This window comes from Carassius carassius, chromosome 14, assembly GCF_963082965.1.
Source record: "Carassius carassius chromosome 14, fCarCar2.1, whole genome shotgun sequence".
Lineage (NCBI taxonomy): Eukaryota > Metazoa > Chordata > Actinopteri > Cypriniformes > Cyprinidae > Carassius > Carassius carassius.
In genome coordinates, this window is record NC_081768.1 from 24,803,974 (window position 1) to 24,820,456 (window position 16,483).

At 40.7% G+C, this 16,483-nt stretch overlaps 1 protein-coding gene across 8 annotated transcripts in view; it reads left to right on the forward strand.

The window, feature by feature from the left end:
* LOC132157400 (protein delta homolog 2-like) overlaps window positions 1–16,483 on the forward strand; it is a 34,652-nt gene that overhangs the window by 4,694 nt on the left and 13,475 nt on the right. For 2 of the 8 annotated variants that reach the window (XM_059566746.1, XM_059566748.1), the window contains exons 1-2: window positions 3,786–4,040; window positions 8,808–8,890. In XM_059566746.1, coding sequence (XP_059422729.1) covers window positions 8,821–8,890 — 70 coding nt within the window. In that variant the 5' untranslated portion in view covers window positions 3,786–4,040; window positions 8,808–8,820. Of the gene's footprint in view, window positions 1–3,525; window positions 3,614–3,785; window positions 4,041–8,807; window positions 8,891–16,483 lie in introns of those variants that run through there. The other 6 variants (XM_059566747.1, XM_059566744.1, XM_059566745.1 and 3 more) reach the window with 5 other exon arrangements.

Genomic DNA, 16,483 nt, shown 5'->3' on the forward strand with positions numbered 1-16,483 from the left:
CCGAATAGGGGGTATGCCACGTCTAGGTGAGATCTTTATGAACTGCAGGAAAGAACGACACGAGGTGTTGGCGAGAGGATTGTTGATATCTTCCCGGCAGGTACCACTCATCCAACAGGCCAAGGCGGGCTCTTCTGGAACCAACCACTTGAAGCATAGATCCTCTAACACCTTTGACAGAACACGGATGAGCTCGGCATCTGGCCTCAGCCTCGTAGGTTGAAAAGCTTCGGGCTCTCCACTGGAACCTCTGCACTTTTCCGCATCAGACATCGCCAAGGACATGGAGCTATCGGCGATAGCGTCCTCAATTATGACATCCTCCTCAGACATGCCGAATGAGACCAAGAGGGGTGCAGGACTTCTTGTGTGAAGCCGCAGGGAATCCTCACTGCAAGGCTTCTTCAACGGTGGTGGCGAGCAGAGCTGAGCTTCTTCCATGGCTTCTTTGGCTTCTTCCAGAGTCAGCCAGAGTTGATGCTCGTCGCTAAAGGAGAACGATCTGAGTAATGGTGCTCCAAGCTGACTTATATAGTGGTTGGCTCTGCCCTTTCAGGCGGGCTAAAGCGCCATTGGTTTATGCAACTACACAAACGTGAATAAATCAGACTTTAGTACAGAGTAAAACAGGAGTTTTCCCCAATGCATTATACGCAACGGGATAGACTGTTCGAAAGGAAACCTTTTTCAACTTTATAGAACCTTTTTTACAATAAAAAGTTTCTATGACTGTAGAAAGTATCAGTGCCAATAAAACAACTTTATTTTAAAAAGTAGAAAACATTTTCAGAGCAAAAACATTTATTTATAGCAGTAAAAAGTTATTTAGGTCAGTGGTTCCCAACCTCATTCCCAGAGGCCCCCCAACACTGCACATTTTGCATCTCTCCTTTGTCTGACACCCATTTTAGGTCTTGGAGTCTATACTAATGAGCTGATGATATGAATCAGGTGTGTTTGATTAAGGAGACATGGAAAACCTGCAGTGCTGGGGGGCCTCCAGGAACGTGGTTAGGAACCACTGTTTTAGGTTACTAAAATGTTCTTCACACTAAGAAAAAAAAAAAATTTTTTAAGAACTGTTTACTGAAAGCTTTTTTGTGGCATCACTAAAAAAAAAAAAAAAAAACTTTTGGAACCTTTGAGCATAAGATGAACACGTTAAAACAGATACTGCATGTGATATTCAAATGAAAGTAAATTTTCATATTTGCCGTAATTGTTGCAACTTCAGTAGATGATGTAAAGCTAGAGCAGCAAGCACTCATGACAGAGCAGCAGATTTGAACAGCCTAATTACTGTCCTGCCATTTTCAGCACAAATATCATAATCAGGCCACAGCAGGACAGACATACAAATATGTGCTTAAACTCGAGAAGCTGAATGGCTGCAATAATGGTTATGCCATTATATCAATATACAACCCGAATTTCGGAAAAGTTGGGACGTTTTTTAAATTTTAATAAAATGAAAACTAAAAGACTTTCAAATCACATGAGCCAATATTTTATTCACAATAGAACATAGATAACATAGCAAATGTTTAAACTGAGAAAGTTTACAATTTTATGCACAAAATGAGCTCATTTCAATTTTGATTTCTGCTACAGTTCTCAAAATAGTTGGGACGGGGCATGTTTACCATGGTGTAGCATCTCCTTTTCTTTTCAAAACAGTTTGAAGACGTCTGGGCATTGAGGCTATGAGTTGCTGGAGTTTTGCTGTTGGAATTTGGTCCCATTCTTGCCTTATATAGATTTCCAGCTGCTGAAGAGTTCGTGGTCGTCTTTGACGTATTTTTCGTTTAATGATGCGCCAAATGTTCTCTATAGGTGAAAGATCTGGACTGCAGGCAGGCCAGGTTAGCACCCGGACTCTTCTACGACGAAGCCATGCTGTTGTTATAGCTGCAGTATGTGGTTTTGCATTGTCCTGCTGAAATAAACAAGGCCTTCCCTGAAATAGACGTTGTTTGGAGGGAAGCATATGTTGCTCTAAAACCTTTATATACCTTTCAGCATTCACAGAGCCTTCCAAAACATGCAAGCTGCCCATACCGTATGCACTTATGCACCCCCATACCATCAGAGATGCTGGCTTTTGAACTGAACGCTGATAACATGCTGGAAGGTCTCCCTCCTCTTTAGCCCGGAGGACACGGCGTCCGTGATTTCCAACAAGAATGTCAAATTTGGACTCGTCTGACCATAAAACACTATTCCACTTTGAAATAGTTCATTTTAAATGAGCCTTGGCCCACAGGACACGACGGCGCTTCTGGACCATGTTCACATATGGCTTCCTTTTTGCATGATATAGCTTTAGTTGGCATCTGCTGATGGCACGGCGGATAGTGTTTACCGACAGTGGTTTCTGAAAGTATTCCTGGGCCCATTTAGTAATGTCATTGACACAATCATGCCGATGAGTGATGCAGTGTCGTCTGAGAGCCCGAAGACCACGGGCATCCAATAAAGGTCTCCGGCCTTGTCCCTTACGCACAGAGATTTCTCCAGTTTCTCTGAATCTTTTGATGATGTTATGCACTGTAGATGATGAGATTTGCAAAGCCTTTGCAATTTGACGTTGAGGAACATTGTTTTTAAAGTTTTCCACAATTTTTTTACGCAGTCTTTCACAGATTGGAGAGCCTCTGCCCATCTTTACTTCTGAGAGACTCTGCTTCTCTAAGACAAAGCTTTTATAGCTAATCATGTTACAGACCTGATATCAATTAACTTAATTTATCACTAGATGTTCTCCCAGCTGAATCTTTTCAAAACTGCTTGCTTTTTTAGCCATTTGTTGCCCCCGTGCCAACTTTTTTGAGACCTGTAGCAGGCATTAAATTTTAAATGAGCTAATTAAGTGGATAAAAGTGTAAAATTTCTCAGTTTAAACATTTGCTACGTTATCTATGTTCTATTGTGAATAAAATACTGGCTCATGTGATTTGAAATTCCGTTAGTTTTCATTTTATAAAAATTTAAAAAACGTCCCAACTTTTCCGGAATTCGGGTTGTAAACATGAGGCGAGCAACCAAAACAAATCAGCTTTGAGTGCCTTCCTATTCATCTGTTCCTCACAGACTATCAGCATAAGCCCTCAGGAGCCCAATAAAAGTGTCTACCCCTTTTCCTTTCGATAGTAGTAGTAATTCAGCTTTCTAAAGAGAAAACACCAGTGGTTGCTACATGTCTGTCTTTACATACGCCCTCATTTATAGTAAAATATTTGTACGGCAGCGAGCAAGTGTGTGCATACTGTATATGTGCGAGTGCGGTCTCCCATCACCGTGGTGTGGACATGTAGATGCCTGTTTTCAAATGCTCCACAAGCCTGATATTGTTGAGATAATCTGCTGAAAACTGATCCTCTCCACACTATCGCCTACAGAGGAACGTGTGGGCACATCAGCCCCCAACATCAGGAGCCTTGTCTGTCGCTACAGCAACAGCAAAAAGCCTTCCATTACTGGTAAAGCATTCGCAAGGGTTTCTGTCAGACGACGCTTCTCTGATAACAAGACGGCAACATGTAAACTATGCACTCTCAATCAGATGTGTCTATCTGTGAAAACGGTCTGAAACAACAAGACTTGTCATGCGTTGGTGAAATACCAAAAAAGTGGCTGAGGGTTTGAGAAAAACAAACAAACATGTGATGTCTGTACTGTATCTTGTACTCACTCTACCATGATGGATTGTTCTTTGAGCGGTGTGAGATGGTGGTATTGAGCGAAGCCTGTCTCTTTAAGAGCCAGTCCTTGGGCAGGTTGGCTTGTTGAGTGGGGAGGTGGAACCTTGTCTGCTTCTACAAACAAGCATTTCTATCAACAAAACGTGTCTCATTAGCGGGCTGATCTTGAGGGTGTGCATACACACGAGACTGAATATTGAAGTCGTGCTTTATTTTCTTTTACGATACTTCCTAATGCTGTATGTGTGATATGTGAGTCCCGTTACATCAGCACCTGAGGTTTGCAACACTCTGCTGGAGGGACCACCAACAGCTCAGGTGTGTCACATCTATTTTTCAGTAAGTGTGTTTATCTGTTTAATAGAGTTAAATTGTTATGTGGCATTTCAAATACTGCCACTTGAAAGAGCTGGGTTGTGCAGTAGCTTTTGAACTCTGTAACTTTTTCAAAATGATCATCCTTGTGTTGCAATTTCTGTACAAGGCAGAAATATGCACTGGTAAATTTCAAGCACTTAAACTTGTGAATTATAAGTATGTCTATTCACTCAGTAGCAGGAAAGTGTTTGTGTTCACACATCATTTGAGATGGAAAGGGCGTAGGAATACAGATTCACTGTTATTCTGTGGTAGATGCTGGTTAAAAGGAACCATGTGCCAGTTGAGTTTCCATGGAAGCTTCTTTGTAAAATAATGAGTTTTTAAGTTCATATGCCAAGATTTTTGTAGGTTACTATGAGATTTTTGCATGTATTTTGAATAGAGGTGTATTTTGTCCTTCAGTGTACATCCAAGTTCAGAAGTCTGTCACTAATTCTTTATTGCTTAAAGACTTTTCAAAGAAGTGTTTCATATAGTATAGTCACAAAATCTGGAAGGATGTAGATTACACCTTTCTAAAATGTGACCCTGGACCACAAAACCTTAAGTGTCAATTTTTTGAAATTGAGATTTATACATCACCCGAAAGCTGAATATATAAGCTTTCCATTGGTTTGTTAGGATAGGACCATATAAGCTACAACTATTTGAAAATCTGGAATCTGAGGGTGCAAAAAATATAAATAATGACAAAATTGCCTTTAAAGTTGTCCAAATGAGGTTCTTAGCAATGCATATTACTAATCAAAAATGAAGTTTTTATATATTTACGGTAGGAAATTTACAAAATATCTTTACTTAATATCCTAATGATTTTTGGCAAAAAATAAAAATCTATAATTGTGACCCATACAATGGATGTTTGGCTGTAGCTACAAATATCTCCTTGCAACTTAAGACTGGTTTTGTGTTCCAGGGTCACAAATGTGCTTTTTAATTGCAGCATTTGAGATGTAAAAATGTATGTTTTCCTAGACTGGTAATTGATAGTTTTGATTAGCCACGATATAAAATGCTGTTAAACCTATACACATGTGAGTGCACATTCTATGTAAAATAGGTAACTGTGTTATTAAGTCAATTAAATTAAATTAAATTAAATTAAATTAAATTAAATTAAATTAAATTAAATTAAATTAAATTAAATTAAATTAAATTAAATTTATGCATTTAGCAGACGCGACTTACAGTGCATTCAGGCTATCAATTTTTATCTATCATGTTTTTCCCGGGTAATCGAACCCCCAACCTTGCGCTTGATAGTGCAATGCTCTACCAACTGAGCTCCAGGAACACTAATGAAACAGTTAAGGAGAAATTCTGAAGAATCCTTATGCAGCTTCTATTCATTAAACAACTATTTACCATGGCATTGTCCAGAATGAGACCATAAAACATCAGATCATGTGCTACACTGCAGCTCTTAAGAGTTATTCTCCAAATATTCCCAACAGCATCCCATTTGCACTGCTCTCTGTTGTTCAGTTACAACACACACTAAAACAATATTGTTTTTTTGGGGAGGGGGGGGGGGGGGGTCAGTGATGTTGAACCATTGTGACTATTGTAACATACAATTCTCAACTTTTCCGTACAAAGCTTTCCCCAAAGTCATTGTAAAAGCATTCCATTAATCAATCATCTCGAATCTAGCCAGTTCCTCACAAGTCAGCCAAAAATCCTTCCATGGAAAGTGAAAAAGTCATGAAGGTGAATAAATAATGACAGAATTGTATTTTTTTGCCACATTTTTGTTGGTACCATTTTATGTCACTGTGATGCACAGCTTTATGTGGCTTATTGCTTAACATAAATTAGAAAGTGACAAATTCTTATTAGAGGAACACGGCTGTCACACCTCAGTTGTTGTCAGACACCTTTGTGTATTGAGTAGATGCTATTTCAGTAGATATGTGTTTATAGTTAATAGCAGCTCACCCAAAAAAAAAAAGCGAAATTTTCATCAAAAAAAGAAAAAATGCAACGTGCAGGTCTACGCAGAAACCAAATGATAAAGATGCTGTGAAGAAAACAAGACGCTGTGAGAAGATGACTACTGGTTGATGTCTTGCTCTAGAGACAGTTTGGAGGCATGTCTGTGCCCGGGTGATGTTATCTCGCACCTCAGATCTGAACGAGCTGCTTTTGGAGCTTGATTAAATAAATGCTTTGTTTATAATGAGGAGGACATTTTAAGCTATGAAACATGCAGGATGTTTTTAATGGTACAAAGACCTTTTATATTCCTAAAATATCAATACAATTTTAATTTCTTATGTCATGACCCTTTTAAACATCAACGTTTCATTTTTATTTCTATTGCTGAGATTTGAATACTGAACATGCTTCTCCAAAAGGTTCTTTTTATGAGAAGCTAATAATTCCTATCTGAATCGTCTTGCTTTTTAGCTTCATGTGTAGTGTGAAAGGGCCTTCAGGAATGTTAAATCTATATCTGTTATAATGAATCGCTGTGGATGATTCATTGAATTTTGATGATTTGTGAAAGATGGACCATAGAAGAAATGATGACAATTTCCCTGGATAATTGCCAATGTGTCAAATGGCATAAAAGGCCCCTGTCTGTACTTTTCACATCTGATGTGACACATATTAATTAAACACGGCTGGAAATAGCACCTTCGACAATCACAGAGTGAGCTGCTCAGGAAATAAAGTAATGTTCAAATATAGCCTACGCGCTTGCTTTCACTGGCAGGTGTCTGCACATGAGACCGGCCAGAAAGCATAAGTGATAATTGACATGGCATCCCCAGCATCAAGGACCGTAGATGAAGGCTTCCTAATGTGTGACATGCTAGAGAGCCTCCTCCATGGACCTCTTCTCCGCTTTCCCTTTTAAAGCTTTTCCCCAAATTCATCCCCATTAGTGGTTGCAAGAGCCCTCCATTAATCTACAAATTGGAAATAACAAATTCTTCAACAGATGGAGAAAACAGAGAAGAATCCAAAATCATCTTGCTATTTCGTCATCTATGAGTTTGAGAGATTGACGTCACGGAGATCTTTGCAAATCATACATTAGAAAATATCTCAATAATCCCTTGCTTGCTGTGATTTTTTAAATCTTTCTTTTAGTGTAAAATACTACTGTTTGTGCATGTAAATGATCTAAAAACAACTGTGAAATCCATGGCAAAAGAAGTTTATCTCTCTAGAAGAAAACACCACAACAACCGTCGTTATTTCAAATTTCAAAATTCAATTCAAAGTTTTATCGTCTATCCTCAGTGGGGTAGAAAATTGTGTTTAGACAAAAGACACAACACACAAACAATACAAATAATCACTAACACATAATAATAAACATTGCATACATCGCTTTAAAAACACAGCTGTAATAATACATAGAAATTCATTTCAAGATCCGCTTATGGTAAGAGTGGTTGACCAATCACAACAGACTAGGCCATTTGACCAATCAGAGTAGCTATGAAACGGTTACCCGTTTGACGATAAAACAAATATAAAAGTCCCCACAGTAATGTATTGGGTGAAAACATGACAAAAAAAGCACAGTGCAGAGAGAAAATATGTAATAATATATGAATTAATGAATAAGATGATTGCATATGTCTGCACCGACTGGCTTCTCCTTGGCATTTGCTTCTCATCTTCTCTTCGTGTATCGCCTGCTGATGCAGTGTTTACAGAAGGTTACTGGGGAAATGATTCTGTTTCTGCTGTTCCATAAGCGCCACCTGCTGTCAGACAGTGGGTTTACAGTCTCATTCAGGCTGCCTGCCATTTCTGTTCAAACCGAATGTTTGATGTAAATCTTAACCAGTAGATGGAAAGCAAGCTTATGCTTTCTTGAATCCTCAACACTTTATATAATAAGATAGCTTCCACTTGTTTACAAAGCAGATAAATGCCTATAATCTGTCATTTTGATTTATCCATTTCCTAAACATTATCATTTTAAATAAGTTTAAAATATGGCCATCATTTAAATGTTATTATTTTTAATAATAATAATTGTTTATGCGAACAATATGTGCTCATTTTAATTGTTGTTTGTTGGGTTTTAACAATTTGTTAATATTGATCTTTTCACTATAATCATAAAACGTTTTCATACTGTTTTATCTTTATTAAAGAGACAAGAACTAAACCTGTGTGTTACAAGCAGAGGGTGAAAAGAGGTGCTGCTGCAATGTACAGCATGTGGTGTTTTGTTGGTGTTGTTTCTTTTACTTTAAATAATGTAAATGTATTCTCAGAACCCAAAAATAAAGTTATGGTCTTATAAATGAGCATAATATGGGAATATTAAACAGTATTGCTTAAGCAGGTGTGGAACAGAGACCAGGTTAGGCACAGGAGAAACAAACAGACACAACGTAACACTTATTCTGTCAGCACTCGGTGATGCGGTTTTGTAAATGTCCATCATGAAAGATTCACATAGTACTTTTAATTATTAAGTATTAAGTTGAATTATTTAAGTGTGTGTGTTGGCTGCTCGATGGTCAGGTGTTACTCTGTTAGATGTTTTGAAGAGTGAAAGTGCTCCGAGATCTTCATCTTGAGGTTTTGTGACTCATGTTGGAGGCTATGCAAGCATGCCTTGTTTTTAGTGCATTTCCTGCTTTATACTTAGTCAGTATATTCATAATATATGCCAGCCAATAGCAAACTGTTCAAAAGTTGATGTGAAGTGATGAAATGAATGATAATTTCACAAATGTCTCATTGTTTCAGATTGCCCTGCATCATGAAACTCTCAGTAGTTTTGCTGCTCTGTGGCTGCTCTATGCTACTTCAACACAACTGTGAAGCCCAAGGTAAATAGATTTCATACGCTGTTCATTTCTATTTCTATTTTTACTGTATATTCTTGAGAAGTGGTTGCATTTTTACATTAATTCAATATACATATAATAACTTTGTTAAGTTCCCAATATAAAACGAACAGGTTAAATATTTCATTAATTCTGAATAACTGTTCTACACATCCCAAACGCATACATTATTCAGGGGCACTGATATCAGAAATATCACTTATACCATTTTTATATTTCTGTTTAAAATCTTTTGAGTAAAATGTGAAATATGACTTTTTAAAATTTTAATTTCCACAATATTCCTTACAACTCATTCGCAGTCATTTAACTATATTATGCTAACTACATAATGATATTGACATCAGCCATTTAAAAAATTCATTTTTCTCGAATTGATTCTTATAGAGCTTTCACAATACAATCATGATGCGAATGTTTAGAATTTCTTAATATTTACCTAAAAAGGAATGGGTAATAAAAGGTAACTAAATGGGTTAAGGTTAAGGTTAGGGGTAGGTTCAGGGGTATTACCAAGTTTTTGTAATCACAATAATATGTTCATAGTATGTGCATGCAGAACAGGACTATAAAATAAAGTGGAACTGGACTTTGATTGAACTATCAATGAAATATTACTGTAAAATAATTATAAAATAATGGCAATAGTCTACAGTAGTTATATCGATATAATGCCATAAAATATCTGTTTAGCATTGATAGCAGTGAAACTAGATGTATGACAAGGAAAAGCAAAGCACATAGAGTATTAACAAAATATATTGTTGGAGGAGGTTCATTATGAGAATTGGCCACACAGGCTGTTAATTTCCTCAAACAGTTTCTGCCAACTGTGCTGCAACAGGATCCTGGCGAGCAGATTACATAAAAGTCAGCGTCAGAGGCCTTTGATGGTTCCGTTGTGGCTGATCCATCTCTTTGAGTATTCAGCTGTGAAATTCCTGTCTGCTTAGAGAATGTGACAAATCTGCGTCTCAGTTGTTGGGTGCAAGAGTTTGTGTCTTACACGCGTGCTGGGGGCAAAGGTCAATGCCCAAAGTCCATACTCTGTGAGTCCAAGCAAGCCAGAAGAAATGTCAGTTGTGCCTGTTGACCTGCAGTTGAAGATGGGGGGAGAACCTGATCAGTGCATGTCTGTAGAGATGGATTATAGTGCAGGTCAGTGGGGCCAGTATCTCCTGGAAGGGGCTTCCAGCTGAGAGGCTCAAACCTGGAAACAAGCCACTGCAATGCAAAACTGATACAGACAGGCGGACAGCGCTCGAGTCTGTGCCAGTGGCTATTGCCACAACATGAAATAAGAAATCAGAAATCATATCAGCTGCTGGCTGTTCCTCAACACTATCAGTGGCTGCTGAACATTTTAAAGCTGCTTTGATGTTTTATATTAGTCATGGTACATTGAATAGTTCTATACATTTTATAAAAATAAGTCAGGAAATTTTTTTTATTAAATATTACAGTTATAAGTGTTGGTTTGGCAACTTAGTCAAGATAAGTTAACGAACTAAAATAACTTGCTGAAAATCAATAAAAGCTAAAAATGAAATAAAAAAATAAACCTTTAAGGTAAATTAAACTAATAAAAAATACTAATTCTTACTAGAAATTAAACTAAAAAGAAAATATAAAAAGAAAAGCTAATAAAAAATATTAATGCAAACTTATATATATATATATATATATATATATATATATATATATATATATATATATATATATAATATATATATATACAGTACAGTCCAAAAGTTTGGACACACCTGCTAATTCAAAGAGTTTTCTTTATTTTCATGACTATGAAAATTGTAGATTCACACTGAAGGCATCAAAACTATGAATTAACACATGTGGAATTATCCATCCATCCATCCATCTATCCATCCATCATCTTCCGCTTCCGGGGCCGAGTCGCGGGGGCAACAGTCTAAGCAGAGACGCCCAGACTTCCCTCTCCCTAGCCACTTCCTCCAGCTCTTCCGGGGGAACCCCGAGTCGTTCCTAGGCCAGCCGGGAGACATAGTCCCTCCAGCGTGTCCTAGGTCTTCCCCGGGGCCTCCTCCCGGTGGGACATGCCTGGAACACCTCCCTGGGAAGGCGTCCAGGAGGCATCCGAAATAGATGCCCGAGCCACCTCAGCTTGCTCCTCTCGATGTGGAGGAGCAACTGCTCTACTCTGAGCTCCTCCCGAGTGACCGAGCTTCTCACCCTATCTCTAAGGGAGCGCCCAGCCACCCTACGGAGAAAGCTCATTTCGGCCGACTGTATCCGGGATCTTGTCCTTTCCTTCATGACCCACAGCTCATGACAATAGGTGAGAGTAGGAACATAGATTGACCGGTAAATCAAGAGCTTTGCCTTACAGCTCAGCTCCCTCTTCACCACGACAGACCGGTACAGCGACCACATTACTGCAGAAGCTGCACCAATCCGTCTGTCAATCTTCCGTTCCATCCTTCCCTCACTCGTGAACAAGACCCCAAGATACCTAACTCCTCCACCAACCTGAAGTGGGCAATCCACCCTTTTCCGACTGAGAACCAGGGCCTCGGAGTTGGAGGTGCTGATTCTCATCCCAGCTGCTTCACACTCGGCTGCAAACCGTCCCAGTGCACGCTGAAGGTCCTGGACTGAGGAGGCCAATACGACAACATCATCCGCAAAAAGCAGCGACGAAATTGAATGGTCCCCAAACCGGACACTCTCCTGCCCTTGGCTGCGCCTAGAAAGGGCCGGTGACAAAGGGCAGCCCTGCCGGAGTCCAACATGCACCGGGAACAGGTCTGACTTATTGGCGGCAATGCGAACCAAGCTCTGCTCCGGTCGTACAGGGACCGAACAGCCCTTAGCAGGGGGCCGCCGACCCCATACTCCCAGAGCACCCTCCACAGGATGCCGCGAGGAACACGTTTGAATGCCTTCTCCAAATCCACAAAACACATGTGGACTGGTTGGGCAAACTCCCATGAACCCTCCAGCACCCTGGAAAGGGTATAGAGCTGGTCCAGTGTTCCACCGAAACCACACTGTTCCTGAATCCGAGGTTCCACTATCGGCTGAATTCTCCTCTCCAGTACCCTGGCATAGACTTTCCCGGGGAGGCTGAGAAGTGTGATCCCCCTATAGTTGGAACACACTCTCCGGTCCCCCTTCTTGAAAAGAGGAACCACCACCCCGGTCTGCCAGTCTGTCTCCAACCGCCATGCGATGTTGCAGAGGCGTGTCAGCCAAGACAGCCCCACAACATCCAGGAGCTTTTTAACTACCTTGGTGACTTCAGCCTGGGTGATGGACGAGTCCTCCTCCGAGTCCCCAGCCACTGCTTCCTCAACGGAAGACAAGTCGGTGGGATTGAGGAGATCCTCGAAGTATTCCTTCCACCGCCCGACGATATCCCCAGCTGAGGTCAACAGGTGCCTATCTCCACTGTAAACAGTGTTGGTAGGGCCCTGCTTTCCCCTCCTGAGGTGTCGAACGGTTTGCCAGAATCTCTTCGAGGCCAACTGATAGTCTTTCTCCATGGCCTCACCGAACTCCTCCCTGGCCCGATTTTTTGCCTCCACGACTACCCGGGCTGCAGTCCGCTTGGCCTGCCGGTACCTGTCAGCTGCCTCCGGAGTCCCAAAAGCCATCCAGGCACGATAGGACTCCTTCTTCAGCTTGATGGCATCCCTTACTTCCGGTGTCCACCACCGGGTTCGGGGATTGCCGCCTCGACAGGCATCGGAGACCTTACGGCCACAGCTCCGAGCAGCCGCAGCGACAATGGAGGTGGAGAACATGGTCCACTCGGACTCAATATCTCCAGACTCCCTAGGGATCTGGTCGAAGCTCTGCCGGATGTGGGAATTGAAGATCTCTCTGACAGGGGGCTCGGCCAAACGTTCCCAACAGACCTTCACAGTACGTTTGGGTCTGCCGAGTCTGTCCAGCTTCCTCCCCCGCCATCGGATCCAACTCACCACCAGGTGGTGATCAGTTGACAGCTCCGCCCCTCTCTTCACCCGGGTGTCCAAGACATATGGCCTAAGGTCTGATGACACGGCTACAAAGTCGATCATCGACCTCCGGCCTAGGGTGTCCTGGTGCCACGTGCACTGATGGACACCCTTATGCTTGAACATGGTGTTCGTTATGGACAAACCGTGGTTAGCACAGAAATCCAATAACAGAACACTGTTCTCCCAGAGACTCCAAGAGGGCCGGGTAGTCCGCACTGCCGTTCGGCCCGTAGGCACAAATGACAGTGAGAGACCTATCCCCGACTCGAAGGCGCAGGGAAGCAACCCTCTCGTTCACCGGGGTGAACTCCAACACATGGCGGCTGAGCTGGGGGGCTATAAGCAAACCCACTCCAGCCCTCCGCCTCTCACCATGGGCAACTCCAGAGTGGTAGAGAGTCCAGCCTCTCTCAAGAAGTGTGGTTCCAGAGCCCAAGCTGTGCGTGGAGGTGAGCCCGACTATCTCTATTCGGTACCTCTCGACCTCCCGCACAAGCTCAGGCTCCTTCCCCGCCAACGAGGTGACATTCCACGTCCCTAAAGCCAGATTCCGTGTCCAGAGATCGGGTCGTCGGGGGTCTCGACTATCGCCCGATCCACTATGCACCGTCCCCTTGCGCTCCCTCCTGCAGGTGGAATTATATATGGAATTATATACATAACAAAAAAGTGTGAAACAACTGAAAATATGTCATATTCTAGGTTCTTCAAAGTAGCCATCTTTTGCTTTGATTACTGCTTTGCACACTCTTGGCATTCTCTTGATGAGCTTCAAGAGGTAGTCACCTGAAATGGTCTTCCAACAGTGTTGAAGGAGTTCCCAGAGAGATGCTTAGCACTTGTTGGCCCTTTTGCCTTCTGTCTGCGGTCCAGCTCACCCCTAAACCATCTCGATTGGGTTCAGGTCCGATGACTGTGGAAGCCAGGTCATCTGGGGCAGCACCCCATTACTCTCCTTCTTGGTCAAATAACCCTTGATGCCTTCAGTGTGACTCTACAATTTTCATAGTCATGAAAATAAAGAAAACTCTTTGAATGAGAAGGTGTGTCCAAACTTTTGGTCTATATATATAATATACAAAATATTTTATTTTGTGCTTGGAAGGACATGAGCATGATATAGTCATACTGTTTTGAGATCATAAAATTAATTGGTAATTTACCCTGTAAACAAAACGTGTGTGAAAAGCAATAAAAGTTGGTGTTTTACTGCCGCTACTGTTTATTTTAATTGGGTACATACTGAATTGTATGTACAGTAAATATATATTTTATGTTTTTCCAATGAGCCTATGCTGCAGCCAACACTAGTGCTCTGGAGCCTCACAGGATCATAATCCGTCCTCGCTTGTCTGTCCTGGCAAAATGTTTTTCTAGCAGTGCAAACGGCTAAGTGGATACTGAGGCTGAATGATCCTTTGCTTCGCATGGATCTAGTTACTTCTTCCTCAGCTCCTTTAGACGCTGTCCAGCCGGCCTTCCATTACACTCCACCTGCTCCCCAGTGGGATCTTAGACACACATGCATAAGCTTGGCGTGTGTATGTGGCCCGTCTAGGGTTAAAACTGAAGGGAAACCCACACCTGCATGTTTCACTGGCCCCATGGCACTGAGCTTGTCCACGGGGGTTCTGGAGAGAGAGGGGATATAGGGTTTCATGGTAGGAATAAATTTAGATCACTCTGGTTTTCCCATGCAGTGAGCCCACGCACTTGCGGTGTCTGGTTGAGGACCCCATGAGGTGAACCACAAAGACTGGAGGATGGAGACAGTCACACCTGTTGCACTGCCATCATAAACTGAACCCCAGGAAACACAGCCACTGTTAACAATTGAAATGTTCACTATGACAGATCACACATCCATCTTCAGCATCAATCAGTGCCCATTAAATCAGAACATGACAGATCAAATCAGCAGGTGTCCGAGTGAATCTCATGAAACCTTTTAGGAACATGTAAAGGGCTGCGTTTCCCAAAAGCATTGTAAGCCTAAGCTGATCATAGATCTACCATTACAAGAATAGCAAAACAAAGAAACTTTATGATTCCTCTCATCTTAATTACTCCAATATGTTCCAATTATGCATACATATCATTTGCAAAATACAATTCTTAACCTGATGTCAATTGGTAAAAATCCCAAAGATCTGCGCATCTAAAAAGTTATTTTAAATAAGCAGCATGGCTTCTTTTAGTTGAAAATACTGTCAGTTTTTTGTTAGGCTATATTATACTATATATATATATATATATATATATATATATATATATATATATATATATATAATCTTTTTGCATATTTTTAACAAATTTGAATCACACAAAAACAACTTGAACTGACTCATGGCCCATTTTCAGATTTCTTGCTGTATCATATTATTTCGAAACCATTGTGATCGCAAAATATTTACACGCACTACAGAATTAAGCCTGGAGGCTTTTCTAGAACAGACTCCTCCAGTTTGAACAAGAAGAGGTTATTTGCACCACGTCTATCAGCACTCTGAGATCATCTGACTTCTGTTTGCCGTCACACCCGGACTCATTTTCTCTTTAAAACTCTATAGTGTTCACTACGTATGAAGTATTCACTGTCTCCAACCTGGATTTAAACAACTCCCAGTCTTTGTCATCCAAAGCATGCTTTGAACCTGCCATAAATGCAGAGAGCAATTGGACAACAGCAAGGAAAGAAAATAAGAAAATTGCTTTGTATATTGCGTGTAAGCGTGTTTATTGAATTATGCAAATGTTCTACTCTACATATTCCATATGTTGCATTTCTATGATTACCATTCTTCACTTGCTCCCTCGCTCACAAGTTGGAGAAATCCCAGTCCATAGAAAAATGTATTGGCAATTACAGATCCACTAAAAAGTTAATTCAGTATCATTTCTTTTTGGTCATAAGATACACTATATGGACAAAAGTATTGTGATTAACTATTAAATTCATGTGTTTTAGTTAGCCACAAAGAGGAAGACCACAGAAAGTGAGTCAGAATCTGTTGATTTCATTGCTGAAGAGCTCCAAACTTCCTCTGCTGTTCATCTCAGCACAAATACTTTGCGGCGGGAGCTAATGGAATGTGCTTCTATTACCAAGCAGCTGTGCATGACTTCACCATTTTCACAAATTCATGTGTTTGTAGTTTACACGGAGATGATAACAGTGTTGTTTTCAAACACTTGTACTTTGAAACCAGTTTTCGAAAATTTGTATTTTCCGGTCCCCAAAACGCCATTGTAGAATAAATGAACAGAATCAATTTTTTTTGTGTGTGTGTGTTGTGTAAACACCTCATAAGGTACGATTAAGCTCTGTGTCTTGCAAAAATTTTTTACTTGTAATTTCTCTGTGCGCCAGGCAAAATAACGCAAATCCAATCTTCACTGCTGGTAAAATCCTATTTTAAATATCAGACATTTCATACTATTTATCTGTAATATATAATATTATGGCAATTTTTTTTTTTACGTAGTCCAGAAATAAGAGTCAAAGCATTTCAAATAATTCTCAGAAATTCAGCTGAGGTTCTAGAAATGTTCACTCAAAGTTAACAAACATTAA